The sequence below is a fragment of the Myotis brandtii genome, unplaced genomic scaffold (genome assembly GCF_000412655.1).
Source record: "Myotis brandtii unplaced genomic scaffold, ASM41265v1 scaffold1480, whole genome shotgun sequence".
NCBI lineage: Eukaryota > Metazoa > Chordata > Mammalia > Chiroptera > Vespertilionidae > Myotis > Myotis brandtii.
In genome coordinates this window covers 28127-50554 of record NW_005355348.1, presented here as the reverse complement: position 1 = coordinate 50554, position 22428 = coordinate 28127, and the positions used below count along the sequence as shown (strand labels likewise).

General features: G+C 35.5%; 2 protein-coding genes across 2 annotated transcripts; one reads left to right on the top strand and one right to left on the bottom strand.

The window, feature by feature from the left end:
- The first annotated feature begins 17235 nt into the window (after positions 1–17235).
- Positions 17236–18171, top strand: LOC102250183 (olfactory receptor 4F15-like). Its single transcript, XM_005861318.1, has one exon. It carries the CDS (start codon positions 17236–17238, stop codon positions 18169–18171), a length of 936 nt encoding a protein of 311 aa, XP_005861380.1.
- A 1860-nt stretch (positions 18172–20031) lies between these two features.
- Positions 20032–20943, bottom strand: LOC102251673 (olfactory receptor 4K1). The gene has a single exon (XM_005861323.1). The coding sequence runs from the start codon at positions 20941–20943 to the stop codon at positions 20032–20034; it is 912 nt and encodes a 303-aa protein (XP_005861385.1).
- Between the last annotated feature and the right edge of the window lie 1485 nt (positions 20944–22428).

The following is a 22428-nucleotide window of genomic DNA, read 5'->3' as shown; positions in this document are numbered from 1 at the left end:
GTCTTGGATGGCATGATAAACCTTGAAAAGGAGTTAGTATTTTAATTTAAGGACAGTGGCAAGTATGTGAAGGGTTTAAGCAAAATAATCACACACTTAGCTTATATTTTTAAATATCCATTACTAAAATGTAGATAATGAGAATTAAGACAAACAAGATTTGAAGTTGGAAGACTGCATAGATGACTTAATATTTGATGCCTAAAATGACATGTGAAGCCTTAGAAAATAATGATGCTATTGTAGATGAGAATAAGAGGATATATTTAAGAGGTGTTTAGAATGTGAAATTAATAGGACTTGCTGATTGATTGAATATTGGGGATTAAAGGGGAAGAACTCCATTATTACTTTCAGAGCAACTGAATAAATATTGGTGCCATTTATTGTGACTGAGGACTCTAAAAAAAGATCAGGTTTGAGGAGGAGATGATTAGCTTAGTTTTAGACTTATTGAGTGGGAGATGCCTGTGAAGCACTTATGTAAGTGGGCAGTTAGATTTGTGGATTAGGAACTCAAGGAATAGTACCTTAACTTTGAGAGCACCTAGTTCTTAGACAGTAACTAAAGAAAGCCGTGGGAATGGATGTCACCTAGAGACAGATCATAGAGTGAGAATAGGCCACGGATGGAATTGTGAGGAATACTAAGTGTAGTTGAGCAGATGAAGAAAACTCCAAAAAGTAGGAGGAAAGAATTCCCCCCAAAGTAGGAGGAAAATCAGGAGGTTTTGGTGTTGCAGAAGCCCAGTAGAGTATCTGATGGAGAGCATGGTTAGGAATAATTAAATAAAGAAGAAATTTCTATCCAGGTGAATACCAAAGCATTAGAAAAAAAGTATTATTGCTTTATTTATAAGAAGAAAATGAAAGATCTTATTGGAAACGTTCTTGGAGAAGCACAGGACAAAATAACATAGGCATTAGTTACTTTTAATTGAGCAGATTTTACTTATAGAGCAGTAGAAACAAATACATGAACAAGTTTTGTACCACTTCAATAAAGTGTCTTCAATTAATGGTTTTGGGAAAATTGGACAGATACATGCAAAAAAAATGAAACTAGACCACCAACTTACACCATACACAAGAATAAATTCAAAATGGATAAAAGACTTAAATATAAATCAGGAAACCATAAAAATTCTAGAAGAAAACATAGGTAGCAAAATCATAGCAATATGTTTACAGATATATCTCCTAGAGCAAAGGAAACTAATGAGGATATAAACAGATAAACATCAAAATAAGCTTCTGCACAGCAAGAGAAACCATCAACAAAACAAAAAGGGAACCTATTGTATGGGAGAACATGTTTGGCAATGATACATCTGATAAGGGGTTAATATCCAAAATATATAAAAACTCATGCAACTTAACAAAAGGAAGACAAACAATCCAATTAAAAAATGGGCAAAAGACCTAAATAGACATTTCTCTGAAGTGGACATACAGATGGCCAAGAGACATATGAAAAAACGCTCAAAGTCACTGATCATCAGAGAGATGCATATTAAAATGACAATGAGGTATCACCTTACACCCATCAGAATGGCTACTATCAACAAATCAACAAATGACAAGTGCTGGCAAGGCTGTGGAGAAAAGGGAACCCTAGTACATTGCTGGTGGGAATGCAGACTGGTGCAGCCATAATGGAAAACAGTATGGAGTTTCTTTGAAAAATTAAATATGGAACTGCCATTTGACCCACTGATCCCACTTCTAGGAATATAACCTAAGAAACCAAAAACACCAATCAGAAAGAATGTATGCACTCCTATGATCATAGCAGCACAATTTACATTAGCTAAGATCTGGAAACAGCCCAGTGCCCATCAGTAGATGAGTGGATAGAAAAACTGTGGTACATTTATACGTGGAATACTATGCAGTGGTAAAAGAGAAGGATTTATTACCCTCTGAGACAGCATGGAGGGACTTGAAGAGTATCATGCTATGTGAAATAAGTCAGTCAGAGAAAGGCAAGTATCACATGATCTCATTCATATGTGGAAACCAATGAATAATATAAACTGATGAATGGAGTGGATCCAGAGACATGGAAGGTAATCGACCAAAGACCTTGTGCATATCACCAATGGATACAGACAATAGGGTGGGGAACGTATGGGGTAGTGGGCGGGAACGGGAGTCAATGGTGGAAAAAAGGGGACATGTGCAATACTTTCAACAATAAATAATTATTTTAAGAAAGTTCCTGTTGCTCAACATCCCTGTCAGCATTTGGTGTTGTCAGTGTTCCAGAGTTTGGCCATTCTAATTGGTGTGTAGTGGTATCTTGTTGTTTTAATTTGCAATTCCCTGCTCACATATGATGTGGACCGTCTTTTCACATACTTATTTTCTATCTGTACATCTTTCATGGTGAGAAGTCTGTTAAGGTCTTTTGCCCTTGTTTTTTGTTGTTGTTTTGTTGTTTGTTTGTTTGTTTTTTGAGAAAAGAAAGAAGCTTTATTTACCCATCAATTAGCAAGAAGACAGGAGGCAAGACTAAAATCTGTCTCTCTGATCCAGGATTTGGGATGTGGTTTTAAGGTATAGCATTTTAAGGATTCACAAAAGTTATTTTTGAGGATTGTATCCAAGATTTAAACTTTGGATCTGGGTCTTGTTTTTTCTTCATTATATGTATTGATTTGACATTGGTTAATAAAATTATATAGGTTTCAAATGTACAATTCTATGGTACTTCATCTGTATATTGCATTGTGTGCCTACCAAAGTTAAATGTTCTTCCATCACCATATATTTGACCCCCTTATTTGACTTGCCTTATTGCATTAACAAGGACTTCAGTGTCACCCCATGGCCCTTTCCCTCTGGTAACCAACATACTATTGTCTGTTCAGCCCTTTTAAAATCAACTATTTATTTTCATATTGTTGCGTTTTAAGATTTCTTTGTATATTTTGAATAATAGTCCTTATTCTGATTGGTATTTTGCAAATATTTTCTCCTATTTTGTGGCTTGTATTCTTATTCTCTTGATGTTGTTTTGCAGAGCAGACATTTTTAATTTTAATAAAGTCCAGCTTATCAATTATTTATTTCATAGATCACATCTTTGGTATTCTATCTAAAAAGACATCACCATAACAAGATCATCTAAGTTTTTCCTATGTTATCTTCTGGGAGTTTTGGAGATTTTCACTTTACATTTAGGTCTATGTTTCATTTTGAGTTAACTTTTATGAAGGGTATAAGATCTATATCTAGATTCACTTACATATGGATGTCCAGTTGTTCCAATACCATTTGTTGAAGAAACTATTTTTGCTCCATTGTATTGCCTTGCTCCTTTGTAAAATCAGTTGACTATATTAATGGGGGCCTCTTTCTAGGCTCTCTATTATGCTTCATTGATCTATTTGCCTATTTTTATTTATTTTTTAAAATTTCTTTATTGATTAAGTTATTATATATGTGTCCTTATCCCCACATTGCTCCCCATGCCCCCCCACTCATGCCCTCACCCCCCTGTTGTCTGTGTCTATTGGTTAGGCCTATATGCTTGCATATAAGTCCTTTGGTTGATCTCTCCCCATTACCCCACCGATGCTTCTCTGTCTTTGGATCTGTTTTTGTTCATCAGTTTATGTTGTTCATTATATTCCATAAATGAGTGAGATCATGTGATATTTATCTTTCTCTGACTGGCTTATTTCACTTAGCATAATGCTCTCCAGTTCCATTCACGCTGTTGCAAATGGTAAGGACTCATTCTTTCCTACTGCCGTGTAGTATTCTATTGTGTAGATGTACCACTGTTTTTTAATCCACTCATCTACTGATGGGCACTTAGGCTGCTTCCAAATCTTAGCTATGGTGAATTGTGCTGCTATGAACATAGGGGTGCATATATCCTTTATGATTGGTGTCTCTAATTTCTTGGGATATATTCCTAGAAGTGGGATCACTGGGTCAAATGGGAGTTCCATTTTTAATTTTTTGAGGAAACTCCATACTGTTCTCCACAGTGGCTGCACCAGTCTGCATTCCCACCAGGAGTGCACGAGGGTTCCTCTTTCTCATCCTCGCCTCCAACATTTGTTGTTTGTTGATTTGTTGATGATAACTATTCTGACAGGTGTGAGATGGTACCTCATTGTTGTTTTTATTTGCATCTCTCCGATGATTACTAACATTGAACATGTTTTCATATGTCTCTTAGCCTTTCTTCTGTCTTCTTTCGAAAAGTATCTATTTAGGTCCATTGCCCATTTTTTGATTGGGTTGTTTATCTTCCTTTTGTTAAGTTGTATGAGTTCCCTGTAAATGTTGGAGATTAAACCCTTATTGGTGATAACATTGTATTTGCCTATTTTTAAAATTTTGGCAATAATACACTGTCCTGATTATTATAGCTTTATAGTAAATCTTGAAGCCAGGTAATACCAGTCCTCCAAGTTTTCCTTCAATATTGTGTTGGCCATTCTGAATCTTTTGCCTCTCAGTATAAATACAAGAACCAGTTTGTCAACCTCCTTAAAATACCTTGTTGGGATGGAGTTGAATCAATAACTCAATTTGGAAGAACTGACCTCTTGACAATATTGAGCTCCAGAGACTTTTACCTGAGGACTTCTTTGGATATCAAAAGTGCTCAACCCATTATGTTCGGAAGCGAAACTCGCATGAACTCAATGCCCCAGAGCTACACCAATACAAAAATATATGGCTTTCTTGTCTCTCAAGTGGTACAACTATAATTTATAGACTCTATACATTTTCTTAGAGGGCACCCCAGCTGTCCACAGTAGTAGGATACCAATCAACACAGCCTCTATTGGGATCCTATCTTTCCTTGTCTCCTGTCCTCATTGCTGAATGAGATATTTTTAAATTCACTGATTTATTAAAAAATAACATATGCATACAGTCTAATTAATAAGATTTCAAACAATTAATTATATGTGTTTGGAACAAATATTAAAGCCCTCTTCATCTGTCCTCTTGAAAGCTCTTTTATTCTTGGAGGTAACAACTATCATTCTTGTGAGTGCATCCTTCCATTGCTGTTCCTATCAATAGTGATGAGTGTTTTTCTTTATTAGAGATTTTTCTTTATCTTTTTTTTTGTTTTCAGTTTGAAATTTAAATGAATTGACTGTGAAAGACTATTATTAAATCCTCATTTCTTTCTTTTCTCTTGCTCCTTACTTTCCCTGCTAGTCTCCTCCATATTTAATTATCTCATTTTCTCTCCCTAGAAGTTTTATCTCATTAATTTTTAGATTTGAAAACATTTAAATAAATTTATTTGTTCTATTTGCAATTTTGTGCTCTGAATCTCGAGTTCATAACCATCTCAGTCAGAGAACATAAAGATTCAATGCGTATTTACTTGCTTGGGTGCTACAGTGCACTTTTCAGGCACCATAACATATAATTATCATGACACTTAGATCCATTTACAGTAAAAAAAATAGGCAAAAAGAGGGTAAGTGACTTTCTTAAGTTTTATAGTTATTAAGTGAAAGACCAATGAGAGATATGTTCTGGGAAAGGATGCTGCTTTATAGGAGAGTTTGAGGAAGTATATGAATTTTCTGAAACTTGAAAAACAATAAAAACTTTTATAATGCAATAAAGTATTTCTGGATAGCTAGTAATGTTCTGTTTATTTTCTTGGGTGTTGGTTGCCTGTTTTAATTTTTGAAAACCCATACAGCTATACACTCATGATTTTCTTACCTTCCTGCTTTTACAGGTCTTCCTTGCCCTATATTTCTACCACTGTCTGGCTCAGGTATAATAGACTCATTCAAGGTTGAACAACAATCAGAATTAGCCAGTTTGAAACTATGTAGGAATGATAAACTTATAAAGAATGTAATGATCTTATAAAAGGAATGAATTACCTTGTAATTACAACAAAAACACACTAAAGGAGACTTCTGACAGGTAAAGAGCTTGTAAATTGTAACACATTTTTACAATAAGAAAAATGCTGGGCACTCAAAATCAATGACTTTTTTTGTATCCATAAGATAGCTGAGGTCATACAGCAAACTGGGAGAGAGGCATATTAAGAAATTAAATGATTGGTTTATTGACTAGGTTTTTGTAGGGAGCGGCTCTAGAGTTAAAGCCTCAGATTGACCTGTGGCAGAGCCACAAACAAGTCCCAGCTTAGAGGACAGAGCTCTCTTGGCATAATTAATCTTGACCTTAGAGCCACCCCCTAGATCCTTCCTAGGCAACTAATGGCCTGTGGGAGATGCAGCAAGTGCTGCCAAAACAAGTGAAACTCACAAGAGCATTGTAATTATGTTGACCACTACCTTATTTTTCTCTGACTATAAAATAAAGACTCCACTTGCTGGCTGGATCCTTCTCTATGGCCTCATTCAGGCACAGGAGATCCACCAAGCCCCAGCTATATTCTCTTTGTCTATCTTTTCTTTAATCCTTCGTCTCCCCGCCTCAGGCTCACCGAACCCTTGGCTGTGCTGGCACAGCATAGGTCTTTCATTTCTCCTTTGTTTCTTATAGTATTAAGAGGTTGGATTATAAGATTTTGCCAATTCATTTAATTCGACATTGGTTATAAAATTATATAGATTTCAAGTGTACAATTCTATTAAAATAATATTTAAATCAGTGATTGTTGAAATGTATTTTGTAGCTCAACAGTAATAGATAATGGGTAAACTATTTTACTTTTCAACTACTGGTTTTACCACTTAACATATATTACAAATTAAACTTCAAAGGGGGAAGTTATATTAAAGACTCATAAACTCTTCTGTATGAAAAGACTAGAAATTATCTAATTTAATCCTATAGCAATTTTATCATATTGATTATTCATTTTTGTTTTAATTCTTCCAGTAACAGATAGCTCATTCTCTAACCAAAATAATAATTTCTTGAAAGCTGATATATGTACATTCTGTTCCTTTATTCATAACAATTTTATTAATTAATTACATTTTAGACAGATTTCCATAATTTTTGAGGGACTAATTTCTATTATTAATTACTTATGTGGTCATTTGATTTGGGTAAGTATTATTTAAAAAGTCACTAGACTTTTGTTCATTAGATTCCACATATAAATTTGTCTTTCTCTGACTGGTTTCTTTCACTTAGCATAATAATTTCCAGGTCCCTCCATGTTGTCTCAAAGGGTAATAGATCCTTATTTTTTTATAGCTGCATAGTATTCCATTGTGTAAGTGTACATGGAAGCATGCAACAGACTGGTGAATCTCAGAGGGAACGGGTGGGTAGGAAGAGATTAACTAAAGAACTTATATGCATAACCCATGAACATGGATAATAGTGTGGTGAAGGCCTGAGGAGGGGGTCAGACCGGGAAGAAGGGGGGGCCCATGGGAGAGAAAAAGAGACATCTGTAATACCTGCAACAATAAAAATAAATAAAAAATAATAAAGTTACACTTAACTTTGTACCTTCTCTGGGCCTGTGCAATTTTTAAACAATTAACTTACAACATTTATCAGATTAGGCTTCATGAAGAACTTGGTATAACATTTAGTAAACAGCTAATGATTAATAGCAACCTCAGTAACAACACTTACATTTGCATATTTATTTCAGTTGAAACTATGTGTTTAAAAGGAATTCTTATTATAGATTTGAATGCCCATGATTAAGTTGTGTGAGACTGAATTTAGTGTTTGTTTAGATTTCTCTTTTGAGCAGCATTCCAGGCATTTAGTATATCTGGGGTTAGGGCAGAATCTTAGGGTCATGTGAGTTCTTGTCTCTGTCCTGTTACTAATATTAAGTAAATCATGTGCTGTAAGTTAAAAATTTTTAAAAATATATTTTTTTTTATTGAATTCAGAGAAGAAGGGAGAGGGAGAGAGAGATAGAAAAATCAATGATGAGACAGAATCATTGATTGGCTGCCTCTTGCACACCCCCTATTGGGGATCAAGCCTGCAACCCTGGCATGTGCCCTCAGGACTGAACCTGGGACCCTTCAGTCCGCAGGCCGACGCTCTTTCCACTGAGCCAAACCAGCTAGGGAGGTTATCATTTTTTAAAAAAATATGTTTTTATTGATTTGAGAGAGAGAGAGAGAGAGAGAGAGAGAGAAACATTAAAGATGACAGAGAGTAATTGATCAATTGGGGATTGAGCCTGCAACCCAAGCATGTGCCTTGACCTGGATTTGAACCGTGACCTCTTGGTTCATAGGTCGACACTCAACCACTGAACCACATAGGCTGAGCTGTATGTTATCATTTTTAACTTATTAATTTAAAAAACTGCTCTTTTGCTTCATTGCCTTATTATGTGATATGAAATAGTTGTCATATTGATTATGAAATTTAAAACTACATAAACCTGTGAACCCCTGTTCATGTGCTATAACAATGACAGGAAAGGGAGACAGTACAGTATAGTACAGTACAGTTAATTACATGGTCTTGGAAATCAGACAGATCTGGATTTGAATCTTGGCTCCACAATCAACAGAGTGGCATTGGTCAAGTTATTTATTTTACCTGAGACTTAGCTTCATTAAAATGGAAATTCACCCTGGTTAGTTTGGCTCAGTTGGTAGAGTGTCAGCCTGGGACCAAAAGGTCCTGGGTTTGATTCTAGTCAAGGGCACATGCCCAGGTTGTGGGCTTGATCCTTAGTAGAGGAGCAGAAGGCAGCAGCCAATCAATAATTCTCTCTCATCATTGATGTTTCTCTCTCTCTCTCTCTCTCTCTCTCTCTTTTCTCCCTCTCTCTCTCTCTCTCTTCCTCTCTGAAATCAATGAAAATATATTTAAAAAATGGAAATTCAAGTGAAGTTTCTCACTTAAGCCTTTTCATTGTGAATATGCTTCACAATAGAATTTTAAACTATACTTATTCAATGTGTTAAGAACTATTCTCTGTTCACTGATATTAGTTTTAAATGTAACTTATAGACATTCTAATACCGGGAAATATTGGTTCTTCTTTAAAGGATTCCTCAGGTCTGCTAGGTTGTACAAATATTATTTTGTTTTCCTTTAATTTAATTTTATTCTGTATCAAACTTTTAATATTTCATCTTTCTTCAGGCCATGGGGATTCCAAGGCTAAATTCCCAAGATGAATGGATTGAGAACTGTTAGGTCACCAAAGAGTCAGGTGATCATTGAGAGTTGATGAAGTAGCTCTTACTCTAGTTATGTCCCCAAAGTAAGCACAGGGCATCAAAATGGAAAGATTTAAAAAATCATACAGGCATATCGAAAGATATTGCTTTCTGAAATAGTTCTTCTTTTTGTGCTCAGGTAAGTGAATAAGATAAAACTAACGTTGGCAGTCTGCTGAAGTTCCAGAATTATAAGGATTTTCTCTCACTTTTTCGATTCAACAAACATTGAATACCTCCTAGGTGCTAACTTTTAGCAGGAGAGAAGCAAAAATTGTTTCAGGCTACATGGGTGGTTCTATATGTGCAGTTTATGCCCTGATTTATGGGAAGATTTTTGTGTCTGGATTATAGCATATTCCAGGAAGGATGAGAATGACTTGGACAGCTGATTATTAGGTGCACTGTTTTGGACTGTGCCTAGATGGTTTTTGAAAACTGATTAAGACAAGAGCTGTTTTTTTCCCTTCTATGTTCCATACTTCTGGATTAAATTTATTGGCTTTTTATATCTATTGAAGTGTATTTTATAGAACACTGAATTTTTTTTTACTTCAAACTTGCTATTATATTGTTCTTGAAACTACAGGAAAATCTAAGTGTGACTGTAGAGGTATTCTGGCTCTCATGCTTTTGGAGGAGCAGTATAGGAGTGGGGAAGGAGGGAAGTGGGGTAATATTCTATCATTTCAGGTTTAGGAAATAAAAATGTGTTATGGCATGAATTTCTCTTGATAGAAATATACTTTTTAGATGAGTTAATCATACTTCAGTGCCTTAGAAGTTTCGACATTCAGGTGTAGGGAAAGTAATTTGAAGTTCACAAATTAGTGGACTCAAAATTATTAGAGAAGTATCTATACTTTCACAGAGGGATTGGTTTGTAGAAGGCCGGTCACAGAATCTTGTTGGACACAGTCAGGACCAGTGAGCATAGAATCAGTAGGGGAACGTGGAGAAGACAGAAATGAGAGCAGCTTTCTGGGATTCTTCTTCCTCTGCCAAGATCACACTGTGATCTTGGTAATATTGTGCTTTATTCCTTCCTGTTCCCATAGAATTAATGAGAGGAATGAACAGAAACTTTGGTTCCTCTGGCCCAAACCCTAAATTCAATATGCATATTTACTATAGAATTTTCATACTTAGATTTTTTTTTCCATTGGACAGACATTAGACATGTTGGTAAACATTTATTTAATACTTTTAATATTTCTTCAAGAGCATGAAAAAATATTTGGGTATTATTGAGTAGCTCATAGAGTTTAGTGATATTAAAATAAAGTCATCAGATAAAAATCTTTAGTAATATATTTGACAATACTTCAAAATATTTGGAGGAGGGAATTTAAAATAAATATGTAAACTGACATTAAAAAATAATTTTCCAGGAGACTGTTTTATTTGGTTGAATGCCATAAATACCAATTAATATAAGCATGCCAAAGTTAATTTTAGAAATTTGGGGGGAGTGCAAAGTTGAAAAGTATCATATTTGTTTCAATTATTTCTAACCTGTATTAAAAAGATAAAGGAATAATAACAAAGGGAAGGCTCATTTAAGGAATGAAAGACAAAAGATTGTGTAAAAACATTTGATCACCTTGAACTAATTAAGATTAGTAGAAAAGAAGTAATGAATATTGTAAAATAGTGATCATTCCTATTTACTTTTTTACTATTTTGTTTTTTATTGGAGAGAAATTCTCACATGTAGAAATAACCATCAGTATAAATAACTTACAAGAGAAGTATGCACTGAAATCAATGTATTTATTAACAGAAGAACATGGAAGATATACCCATAGTTCCGGAGATAGTTTAAAAAATGAAGGAAAGTACTTAGTATATTGATGGTGACTGAGGAATATCACCATGGCATTCAAAGAGCTTCTGCTGCTATTGCCATTTCTAGCTCCTGATTCATATAATGAGAATTGAAAGATTCATTAGAATCAAGTAATGTAGTGCTGAGCTACAGTGAGGAGTGTAGTGAGGTCTGGGAAGTTCCCTGAACTGATAGGTTTCAGAGATGAATGGACAAAAGGAATTAAAATTATGGAGGACGGTCCTGGGTTTGATTCTCTGAAACGGCCCCAGTGAGGTCGGGATGGCCCCGGTGAGGTCGGGACGGCCCCGGTGAGGTTGAAACGGCCCCGGTGAGGTTGGGACTGCTCCAGTGAGGTTGGGACAGATAATGGGGACCAGTATAGATTGATGAACAAGGGTAGATGCAGAGGCAGAGCAACATTGAACAGACTGTCAAACTACAGTGGGAAGCCTGGGGAGAGTTTGGGGGGGGATTAAGAGATCAACCGGAGGACTTATATAAGATTAACCAATGGACACAAGACACCGGGGAGGGGTGGGGTAGGGGCCTGGGGAATGTCAAGGGGGGGAAAAAAGGAGACATATGTAATACTCTTTTTAATACTTTAAGAAATAAAAATTATAAAAAAATAAAATAAAATTATGGAGGAATCTAAAACATAATGTAGTGTGTTTCATAAGAAATAATTAAAACATACATATTTAGAAATATATTTAGCCAATAAAGCAGAACTTGCTTAGACAGTGGGGTGTCTGGAGAGACTGTCGGGAACCAGCCAAACTTTCTGTATATCCCATCCTCTCAATGACATAAATTTAGACAATAACCCTGAGGACAACAGCCTCCTTAGCACGTGGGTTCCAACAGGACTGTACACTTGTTAGGTCTATCTTTTCTAACTTGCTTATGCATGTTATTCTGTGGAAAATGGTGCTAGATGAAGCCTCTTCTATCAATTTGTTTTAATTAATTGAACCTCTCTTAAACTTGTTGGAGTAACGATTGGCTTAAGATAAAGTGACAGGGAGGTTGTGAGGGATTAATTCACACTGCCAGATGCTTAAAACAATTTTTATTGAATTTATTGGAGGTGAAACTTGTCAATAAAACTACATAGGTTTCAAGCGTGCAATTCTAACGCATTATCTGCATACTGCATTGTGAACTCACCACCCAAAGTTAAGTCTCTTTTCACTACCATTTATCCCCCTTTTGCCCTCTTTCACTTCCCCCCACCTTCCTTTCCCTCTGGCAATCACCATACCTTTATTTGTGTCTGTGTGTGCATATGTGTTTGCTTAATCCCTTCACCTTTTTCACCCAGTCCCCCAACTACCTCCCCTTGACAGCTGTGCATCTGTTCTCTGTATCTATGAGCCTGTTCCTATTTTATTTGTTAGTTTATTTTGTTCATTACATTACACACATAAGTGAAATATGGTATTTGTCTTTCTCTGACTGGCTTATTTCATTTAGCACAATACTCTCCAGGTCCACCCATGATGTTGCAAAGGCAAGGAAAAACAAATGAGACTGCATCAAACTAAAAGGTTTTTGCACAGCAAAGGAAACCATCAACAAAATGAAAAGACAACCCACTGAATGGGAGAACATATTCACCAATGATACATCTGATAAAGGATTAATTTCCAAAATTTATAAAAGACTGAATAAAATAAATTGAAGAGATTAGCCAAAGAACATATATATGCATAGCCAATGGAGACAGACAACAGTGTGCTGAAGGCCAGGGAAAGGGGAGGCAGGGGCTGGGTGGAGGTGAGCAAAGCAGGGATAATGGGAGACATCTGTAATAGTCTCAACAATGAAAAAAAAAGAACTTATACAACTCGACACTAAGAAAATAAATGATCCAATTAAAAAATAGGCAAAGGACCTGCATAGACCCTTCTCCAAAGAGAACATACAGATGGCTAAACAACATATGAAAAGATGCTCAACATCACTAATCATCAGAGAAATGCAAATTAAAACCACAATGGGATATCACCTTAGACTGGTCAGAATGGCTAAAACAAATTTTTTTATTGATAATATAGTTAGTTATTCTATGGACAGGATAAAAACTATATGATAAATCTTACATACCAAGAAACTATTATCATAAGATTATCCATCATTACTCATAAATATTAATTAAACACTATGGGCCAGAATTTGTTAATGAGATACTATCTATCCTTAGAGAACTCAAAGATATGTTAGGAGTGACATACAGGATGGTCAAATATCCTATATAACAAAAGGGTAATATGCAAATTGACCCTAACAGCAGAACGACTGGGAATGACTGGTCACTATGACACACACTGACCACCAGGGGGCAGACGCTCAATGCAGGAGCTGCCCCCTGGTGGTCGCGCTCCCACCTGCTCAACCACAAGCCAGGCTGACGGCTGCTAGCACAGCAGTGGTGGCGGGAGCCTCTCCTGCCTCCTCAGCTGCACTAAGGATGTCTGACTGCAGCTTAGGCCTGCTCCCTGCTGGCAAGTGGACATCCCCTGAGGGCTCCCGGGCTGCCAGAGGGATGTCTGACTGCCAGCTTAAGCCCGATCCCCCAGGGAGTAGGCCTAAGCCAGCAGGTGGACATCCCCCAAGGGGTCCCAGACTGTGAGAGGGCACAGGCTGGGCTGAAGGACCCCCCTGAGTGCACAAATTTTTGTGCACTGGGCCTCTAGTCAATTATAAAGTAGCATCACAAGTATTATGCTTGTACACCATAACATGAGAAAATAAAGATATAAAGTAAATTGCAGTTGGTAGAAAGAGGAAGCTGTACTTGAGGAAGTGATGCATGAATTGTATTTAGAGGTGAGAAACAGCAGAACTAAAAGCATTCAGTTCAGTTTGCAGGCACACAAGCAAGCAAGCAAGCAAGCAAACATTTAACAAAAACAGGGTTATCCAAGCAGTTCAAGAAAGTTGAAGGATATTTTGTGGGGATAGTGGAAATCTAGATGTGAGGCTAGGAATAGACAGAGGATAGATAATCACCTCTTTGAAGGAGCCTAAACTTTGTGAAGGAGTAAACTCGAAGGAGTTTAAGCAGGACTGCAACTCTCACAGAAGTCTCTGTGAGAGACTTCTTTTTCTTTTACTCTCTGAATTGCTTATTTCTCTTTTCTCCTGTTTTTATTCTGTCACTTCTCTCCCCTTTCCTCTTTTCCTCCCCATCTCTATCCTTACACACACACACACACACACACACACACACACACACCTCTCTAGAAAAAGATGGTGTTAAAAATATAGAAGTTATAATTCATCTACTCGTAAAATTTCATTTCATTTTACTATTTCATTTAACATCCTGCAACATCTCAAATTTTCACATTTGTATTTTAAAAGATCCATAATCTTTATTAACAAGTGTTGATTATTTGTAAAAGACATCTATAATGCAGAAATAAGGATTTTAGGAAGAAGTTCAAATCATGTATAATCAATCACATTTTACTATGTTAATAATTCTTAAAAATTGGGCATTTTAATTTTTAAAATTGATTTCAGAGAGGAAGGCAGAGGGAGAGAGAGAAACAAAAATGATGAGAGAGAATCATTGATTGGCTGCCTCCTGCACAACCCCTACTGAGGATCAAGCTTGCAACCTGGGCATATGCCCTGACTGGGAATCTAACTGTGGCCTCCTGGTTCATAGGTTGACACTCAACCACTGAACCACACCAGCTGGGCAAAAGTTAGGCTTTTAAGATGTTTTAGAGGTATATGCACAGAATCATACTAAAGTGATATTTTTCACAGTTAGGTCTCTGTTATGTAGAACTATACTATTATTTTTAATAGCTACATAATAGCTGATGATATAGCTACATTATAATTTGATTTAAAATTCTGTATTCATTTATAATTTGGTTATTCATAACTATTTGCTATTGTTATAGAATAATAGGATGATGAACATATGAAAATATATATCAACACTGTGTAATTAAACTGGGATTTCCTTTTGCTTATAATATTTCCTCCATGAACTTAATCCTTCGTTTAGTGTTAGGAGCCCCTGTATGCTTGTTATTGCATAGATTTAAACATTTTAAATTCTAATAAACATTATTAATTCTCACTCTCACCAATCATGCATAAGAATTTCTATATATAAGGTTATGTGTATATCCCAGTTGAATGTATTATTGTAACAGTTCCTCATTAATTTAATTTAGGTTATATTCAAATTTTTCCTTTTTATAAGTAATTGTATAACATTTGCCATAATAGCTAAATATTTTAGCTCATTTTTTGTTATACATTAAGAAAAACTTACTTAATGGGAGTCTTTAGTCATAAGGGAAGTTTTAAATATTTGATATATATATTTTCAAATTGTATTCTGGAAAAGTTGGATGATATGTGTACTCTGAATCCTATAGTATGAGAGAGTCTCTTTCTTCACAGCCTCACTCATATTATTAATTTTTAACTCAATATAGTAATTCTATATTGTTTTATTTACATTTCTTTAATAATGACTCTGTTCTTCAGACATTGACTATTTAGATTTCTTATTTGGTCCAAGTTTTTGTGTTTGTTCATTTTAAATTTGGCTTATCATTATATTTAACAACTATTTTCCCACCTTTAATTTTTTCTTTTAAAAAATTATATAGAAAATTTAAATTTTGAATCTGAAAATGTCAGTGTTTTCATGCATGATTTGCACATGTTAGGATATGCTTAGAAAGAGTTTTCTCCTACAAAGGAGTATCTAAAAATAAGTTCATATTTCCTATTTCTTTTATTTTTACTTAAATACTAGAGGCGCAGTGCATGAAATTTGTGCACTGGGGGGTGGGGGAGGGAGCCTCAGCTTGGCCTGTGCTCTCTCATAGTCAGGGAGCCCTCAGGGGATGTCCGACTGACATCCTTAGCACTGTGCTCACCAGCCGTGAGCCCGGCCTCTGGCTGAGCAGCGCTCCCCCTGTAGGAGTGCACTGATCACCAGCGGGCAGCTCCTTCATTGAGCGTCTGCCCCCTGGTGGTCAGTGCACATCATAACGACTGGTTGTTCCACTGTTCGATCGATTTGCATATTAGCCTTTTATTATATAGGATCCATTAAAATTTACTTTAGTTACTGTTGTAAAGGAAGGAATTCAACCTATTTTTTCCAAGTTTGGTAAGTTGTGCCAACACCATTTATTGACAAGTTTATCCTTTCTGTACTTATTTAATGTGATTCTTTGACAGTCTTCTAATTGGTCTCTCACTCTTTCCTCTGATCCCTCTATTACATTCTTTATTTTTCAGTTACTCTAACCTTTTTAAAGCAACAATATGATTATTTCATTGTTCTGCCTTAATTGCTTTCTATCACTTCTAAGATATAGACCAAATTCTTCACACACCCTATTTGATTCTACTTTGATCGGACCCTTACAGGTCTTTTATTTATTCCAAATTGATCTGTTTCTTCATGTTTCAGAATATTTCCCATGGCCTTTCCCCTGGATAGATCACTCTTCCTATCCTTCTTCACTTATTTAACTTCTTATAGTTTGCATAGCCCTTTGTGTTTTTTTTTTTCAAATAAGTTACTACCTTTAAGTTAGTCCCAAATAAGTTCTGGGACTTTAATTCATTTGCTAGACTACTTGTTTATAAAAGAGATAGAGTGGGGCCTTGACTTATGAGTTTAATTCGTTCCGAGACCGAGCTCGTTAAGGAGCTCGTTAAGGAGCTCGTTAACTCAAATTACTCTGTCAACTCAAAGCAAAAAATCAGCGGAGAGACAGCTGGTATCTCAAAAAACTCGTTAGTCGGGACAATCGTATGTCAAGGCCCCACTGTACTGTGATAATTGAATGTAACCTCATAATAAATTATCTATTCTAAATATTATAAAGTGGTGCCTTTAGAAAACCCCCCAAATTTTATATAATTATTTAAGCATTTGCATTACTTGAAGTTATTATTAATCATCTAATTATACAATTAGTTATTTAATGCCTAGCTTCACAACTAGACCACAAACTATAGAAAGATAGGGTGTTTGTTTTATTCTAGAATGTGGCACAATGCAAGCATCTAGAAGGCCTTCCTGGTAGTTGCTCAGTGAATACATGTTAAATTAATAAACTATTGTATGACTTTTCAAAGGATTTTTGTGATGGGTAGTGAAGATTTCTCTTTAATATCAGAATTTAAAACCCAGTAACACCTCTTCTTTCAATATCTCTGGTGCATTCTTTTATAATTATTTTTATTTGTTTTTCAGGTAACACAAAGTCAATGAATAAAGCAAATTATTCTGAAGTGTCTCAATTTGTGTTCCTGGGACTTTCTACCTACAAACCAGTGCAGCATTTCCTCCTGGCCTTCTCTACAGTGTTTTATGTATCAATTGTTCTAGGAAACCTTCTTGTTGTGCTTACAGTGACTTTCGACTGTCATTTACATTCCCCCATGTACTTCTTTTTAGCCAACCTCTCATTGATTGATTTCTGTCTTTCAACTTTAGCAGTTCCTAAGATGATATCTGATTTATACTCTGGGCACAAAACCATAACCTTCCAGGGATGTGTCATCCAGATGTTTGTCCTTCACACCCTGGGGGGATCTGAGATGGTGCTGCTCATTGCCATGGCCTTTGATAGATATGTGGCCATATGTAAGCCCCTCCACTACCTGACGGTCATGAGTCCACAAATGTGCATTTTGTTTGTTTCTGGTGCTTGGGTTATAGGCCTCATTCACTCAGGGGTCCAGATAGCTTTTGTTGTTCATTTGCCTTTCTGTGGTCCTAATGAGATAGATAGCTTTTACTGTGACCTTCCTTGGTTTATCAAACTTGCTTGCACAGACACCTACAGAATGGAATCCATCGTTACTGCCAACACTGGGTTTATTTCCTTGGCCACCTTATTCTTGTTGATTATCTCCTATATCTTCATCCTGGTCACTGTATGGAAACACTCTTTAGGTGGTTTGTCTAAGGCCCTTTCTACTCTCTCAGCTCATATCACTGTGGTGGTTTTGTTCTTTGGACCATGCATCTTTGTTTACATATGGCCATTGCCCACAGTGGCAGTGAATAAGTTTCTTCCTGTTTTGGACTTTCTGATTACACCCATTCTGAATCCTATTATCTATACATTGAGGAACAAGGATATGAAGATGGCAATGAGGAGACTAATTAGTCAACTCCTGAGTTTGAGGAAGATCTAAATAACTCATATGCCATAAATTACTTTGTAAATTTTCAAGCAACTTCAAGTAATACAAATGCTTAAATAACTATATAAAATTTGGGCCTATTTTTTTTCCAAAGGCATCACTCCATAATATTTACAATAGATAATTTATGATGGGGTTACATTCAATTATCACAACATCTGTTTTTTAAACAACTTGTTTGGCAACTGAATTAAAGTCCCAGAAAGTGTTTATGGGAAGTTCATGAAAAAGCATAGATTACAGACTTAGAATCTGCTGAAAGTATGACCTCAGATATCAGCCTTCCTGGATTCAAGTGAATTAACTTACAGCTAATATACTCAAACTTTTGAGGAAACTATGAAATGTGCAACTTTCCTCTGAATCAAATCCAGGATATGAATAATCAAATTTATATATTTTTTTGAAACATAAAAAATGTGTGAGAGAGGTTTTAAGAAAGGACCAAGTGATATTTTATAACTGAAAAGGAAACATATGAAATTATGAATTCAAGTAAGCTTAAAAAACAGACTGGACACAGCAGAAGAAAGGATCAATAGATTCAGACAAGTCAATAGGTATTATCTAAACTGATGTACAGAAATTAGGAAAATTTAAAAATCAGAACAGATAAATATAGGGTGTCTGCAGAAAAGGTATACACACACTTTGAATAATTAGAAAGGCAGTATTTATTAAAATAATTTCTTTTTCTCAAAATTGAGCTGTCAGCTGTTAAAGTGTGCATAAATTTTTGGGGACACCGTGTGTGTGTGTGTGTGTGTGTGTGTATTTATACACACATATACATTTATATGCAGAAATAGTGATTGTTTTATTTAAGGGTCTATGCCTCAGACTCTATCTAAGTTAGCAGGACCATGTTATCTCTAAAAGGTAATATGAAACTTTAAATACATCTGGCTCCATGAATTTCAAATGAGGGGATATAAACATGTATATCTTTTTGAGGCAAGGTGTAGGAAGAATTCTTAAAAGTTTTGTTATATATAGTAATGAACAATTCACAAATATTGTATATAATCTAGTTGCTTACAGGCCACCTGAACACTACAATGACTTAAACAAATAGTTTATTCTAAGTTTTATAACACTTTTCCCCTGATTTTATTGGTATAGATATTAAACCCTTTCATCCACTTATAAATAGAAAGAAAAGTAGTAAAATACTTAAAGGTTGTTAGTATACCCATCATTCTATTTAATGTATATCTTCCATAGACAATTACATAATTTTCACAAATTACTAAAACATGAAGTTGAGGGAACAGCATTCTCTCCAGATTATAGTTATAATTCAATTTTTTTCTGAATGTGACGTAAAATGAATAATGATTACCTTTATACCATCTTTTCAGATAGATAGGTAGTTAGAATGTTAACTAATTGAGAAACAAATTTATCCATTAAAGAATAAAGATAGCAATATTCAATGCATTGACATATTGACAAAAATTTAGAGAAGATCTATGTGCAATTCCTTACTCAAGAAAATGCTTAGCATAATAAAGAATTTCAAGATATGTGGTGGGTGTTGAAGTAGCAACACCAACAGTAATAAGTAACATTAACATTGTTATTAACTTCAATTTATCCTTGAGCACAACCAAAATCATATTTATAAAGACTAGCCAAATTTCCCAAATCATTTTGCATTCAATGATCAATAAATGATTGTGGACTATAAGAGAATTGATGTAAAACTTACATCTGGAGATACATCCGATTTTCATGTATGAATTGGGGAATGTTTCCCAGTCCCACATAAGACAAGAGTGGCTAATTTAGGGAGCTTACAGTGGACATTCTGATAATGTAAGACCCTGAAATATCACAGAAATCCACATGCTAGCATCGTAGTCTCTGGATGGCATTTTTAATCTCTTTGTTTCTTAGAGTGTAAATAGCTGGATTTAGGAGAGGTGTAATGACCGCATAAAATACAGCAAGAAACTTGTCCACCCATGTGATGCTGAGTGGCCACAGATAGATGAAGATGCAAGGCCCAAAGAACAGCACCACCACTGTGATATGGGCAGTACAGGTGGAGAGAGCCTTGGATGCTCCATCCTTAGCGTGAAGGCAGACAGTAAACAGAATATATGTGTAAGATATCAGCAACAGTATGAAGCAGATGGTTGCCAGTACCCCACTGTCAGCATTTATCAACATTTCTAGAACATAGGTATCCATGCAGGCTAGCTTTATTACCAATGGAATATCACAAAAAAAGCTATCCAATTCCCTGGGTCCACAGAAGGGGAGCTTTATAATCATAGCTAGTTGGCTTATTGAATGCACAAAGCCAACGATCCATGACGTCATCACTAACAGAATGCACATGCGTCTGTTCATGATGCTGGAGTAATGAAGTGGCTTACAGATGGCCACATAACGGTCGTAGGCCATTGACACAAGCAGCACCATCTCACCCCCTCCAAAGAAATGTCCAAAGAAAATCTGACACATGCAGCCTCCAAAGGAGATGGTCTTGTTTTCCTTGAGAAAGTCTGTGATCATTTTAGGGGTGGTGATTGAGGAAAGGCAGAAATCAATGAATGAAAGATTGGCTAACAGGAAATACATAGGGGAGTGCAGATGATGGTCAGTGATAATTAGGAGCATAATGAAGATGTTGCCTAAAATGGTGATCAAATAAAGTGAAGAAAATATCACTAGGAGGAAGGCCTGGAGCTCCCATGAGTTACATAGCCCAAGGATAATAAACTCTGACACCACAGACTGGTTAACTTCTTCCATTTAGTACAGTTTGTTTTAAATTCATCTGAAGAAAAAACATGAAATTCAACTTTTGAGTAAACAGTATGTGAATCAGGAGAAGAGGATCTTTTATACATTATTAATAGGAGGGTATACTGATATAATCACTTTGGGCCTTATCTTATATACTTCAACATTCACACATCTACGACCTAGCCATTTCATTCCATTTAAATACCCAAGATAAACTCTTGCATATGTATATAAGGAGAAATTTATAATAATACTTGTAGGCTGGACAATACAATATTATTGTGACAAATAAAATACAGCTATATATACTGATATAGTTATATCTTAGTAAGATATAATAATAAAGGGGAAAAAATCCAAAGCAGATCCATTCAGCATCATTTTAATAAGGTAAAAAGCAATAGAAAAATAACTATACTTTGCAGGAACTGTATAAATGATAAAACTATGTACAAAAAGAGAAGATGCTAAAATGTAAGTAACCTCAAGTGTGGGAAAGCTGAGGGTCAGCATGAGGATGAACACATAGCAGTTGTATGTTATTAACAATTGTTTAGCTCTTGTATTAGGTCATGTTTTCATAGGTATAATTTTTTTAGTAAATAGACAAATACAAAATGGGCATGGAAAAATAATGAGAATATGTTCTGAATCAAGGATTATAATCAATTCAATACTGTGGATCTGAGATAAAATAACTTCTTTTTAAAATGGCATTTTGTGTAGTGGATATATGGTAGAAAAATATTTTTATATGTAAATTTGAAAAATTAAAATAATAGCACATGACTGAAGGTTAATGATTTGTTATTAATGCTTAAATACATGAATCAATCAGTTAAAAAAGATATTAATACTAGTCTTGTCAAAGAGACAAAACTTTTTCACAGTTAACTAAGTAGAAGAGCAGATAAATCAAGGAGAAGGTGAAAGAATGAATGTTCTAGGCATAGAGAAAGGATAAATCATGAGCATCTGGAAGAAATATTCTCTGTTCATAAAACTCAAAGCTTTCGTAACCTGCAAGAAATTACTCAAAGCCTGAAGTATACCTTCGCCACAGCTGAGCCCTGAAGTTGAGTCTTGAATATCGAACTCTAAAATATGTTTGAAAGCCTATTTTGCTAGACATTATCAAGGACTACAGAACACAGAATCTGGTGTTAAGTTTTTTATTTGAAACAAGATAGCTTCTGAGAAACTAAAATCTGGAATTCTCTGCAATGTCTAAAATGATCCAAAAGCTGTGATGAGCACTGGGAGAGAGACTGTGTCACTGTACTTGAGAGAAATATTTTTTTGTGTTACACATGACAGGGTCCTTGGGTCCTGAGGCTCTGGCTACAATTTTAGAGTTAGGTAATTTCTTCCATTTCCAGCCTGTCCATAGGAAGCCATTTTCATTCAGTATCATATGCTTTATCATGATTTTTGAAGTATATGTTCTCCCAAACAATCTTTGGCAGAGTAAATTACATACACAAATTAATT

Coding starts and splice junctions, on each gene's coding strand:
- LOC102251673 (XM_005861323.1), bottom strand. CDS start 20,943: ATGGAAGAAGTTAACCAGTCTGTGGTGTCAGAGTTTATTATCCTTGGG.
- LOC102250183 (XM_005861318.1), top strand. CDS start 17,236: ATGAATAAAGCAAATTATTCTGAAGTGTCTCAATTTGTGTTCCTGGGA.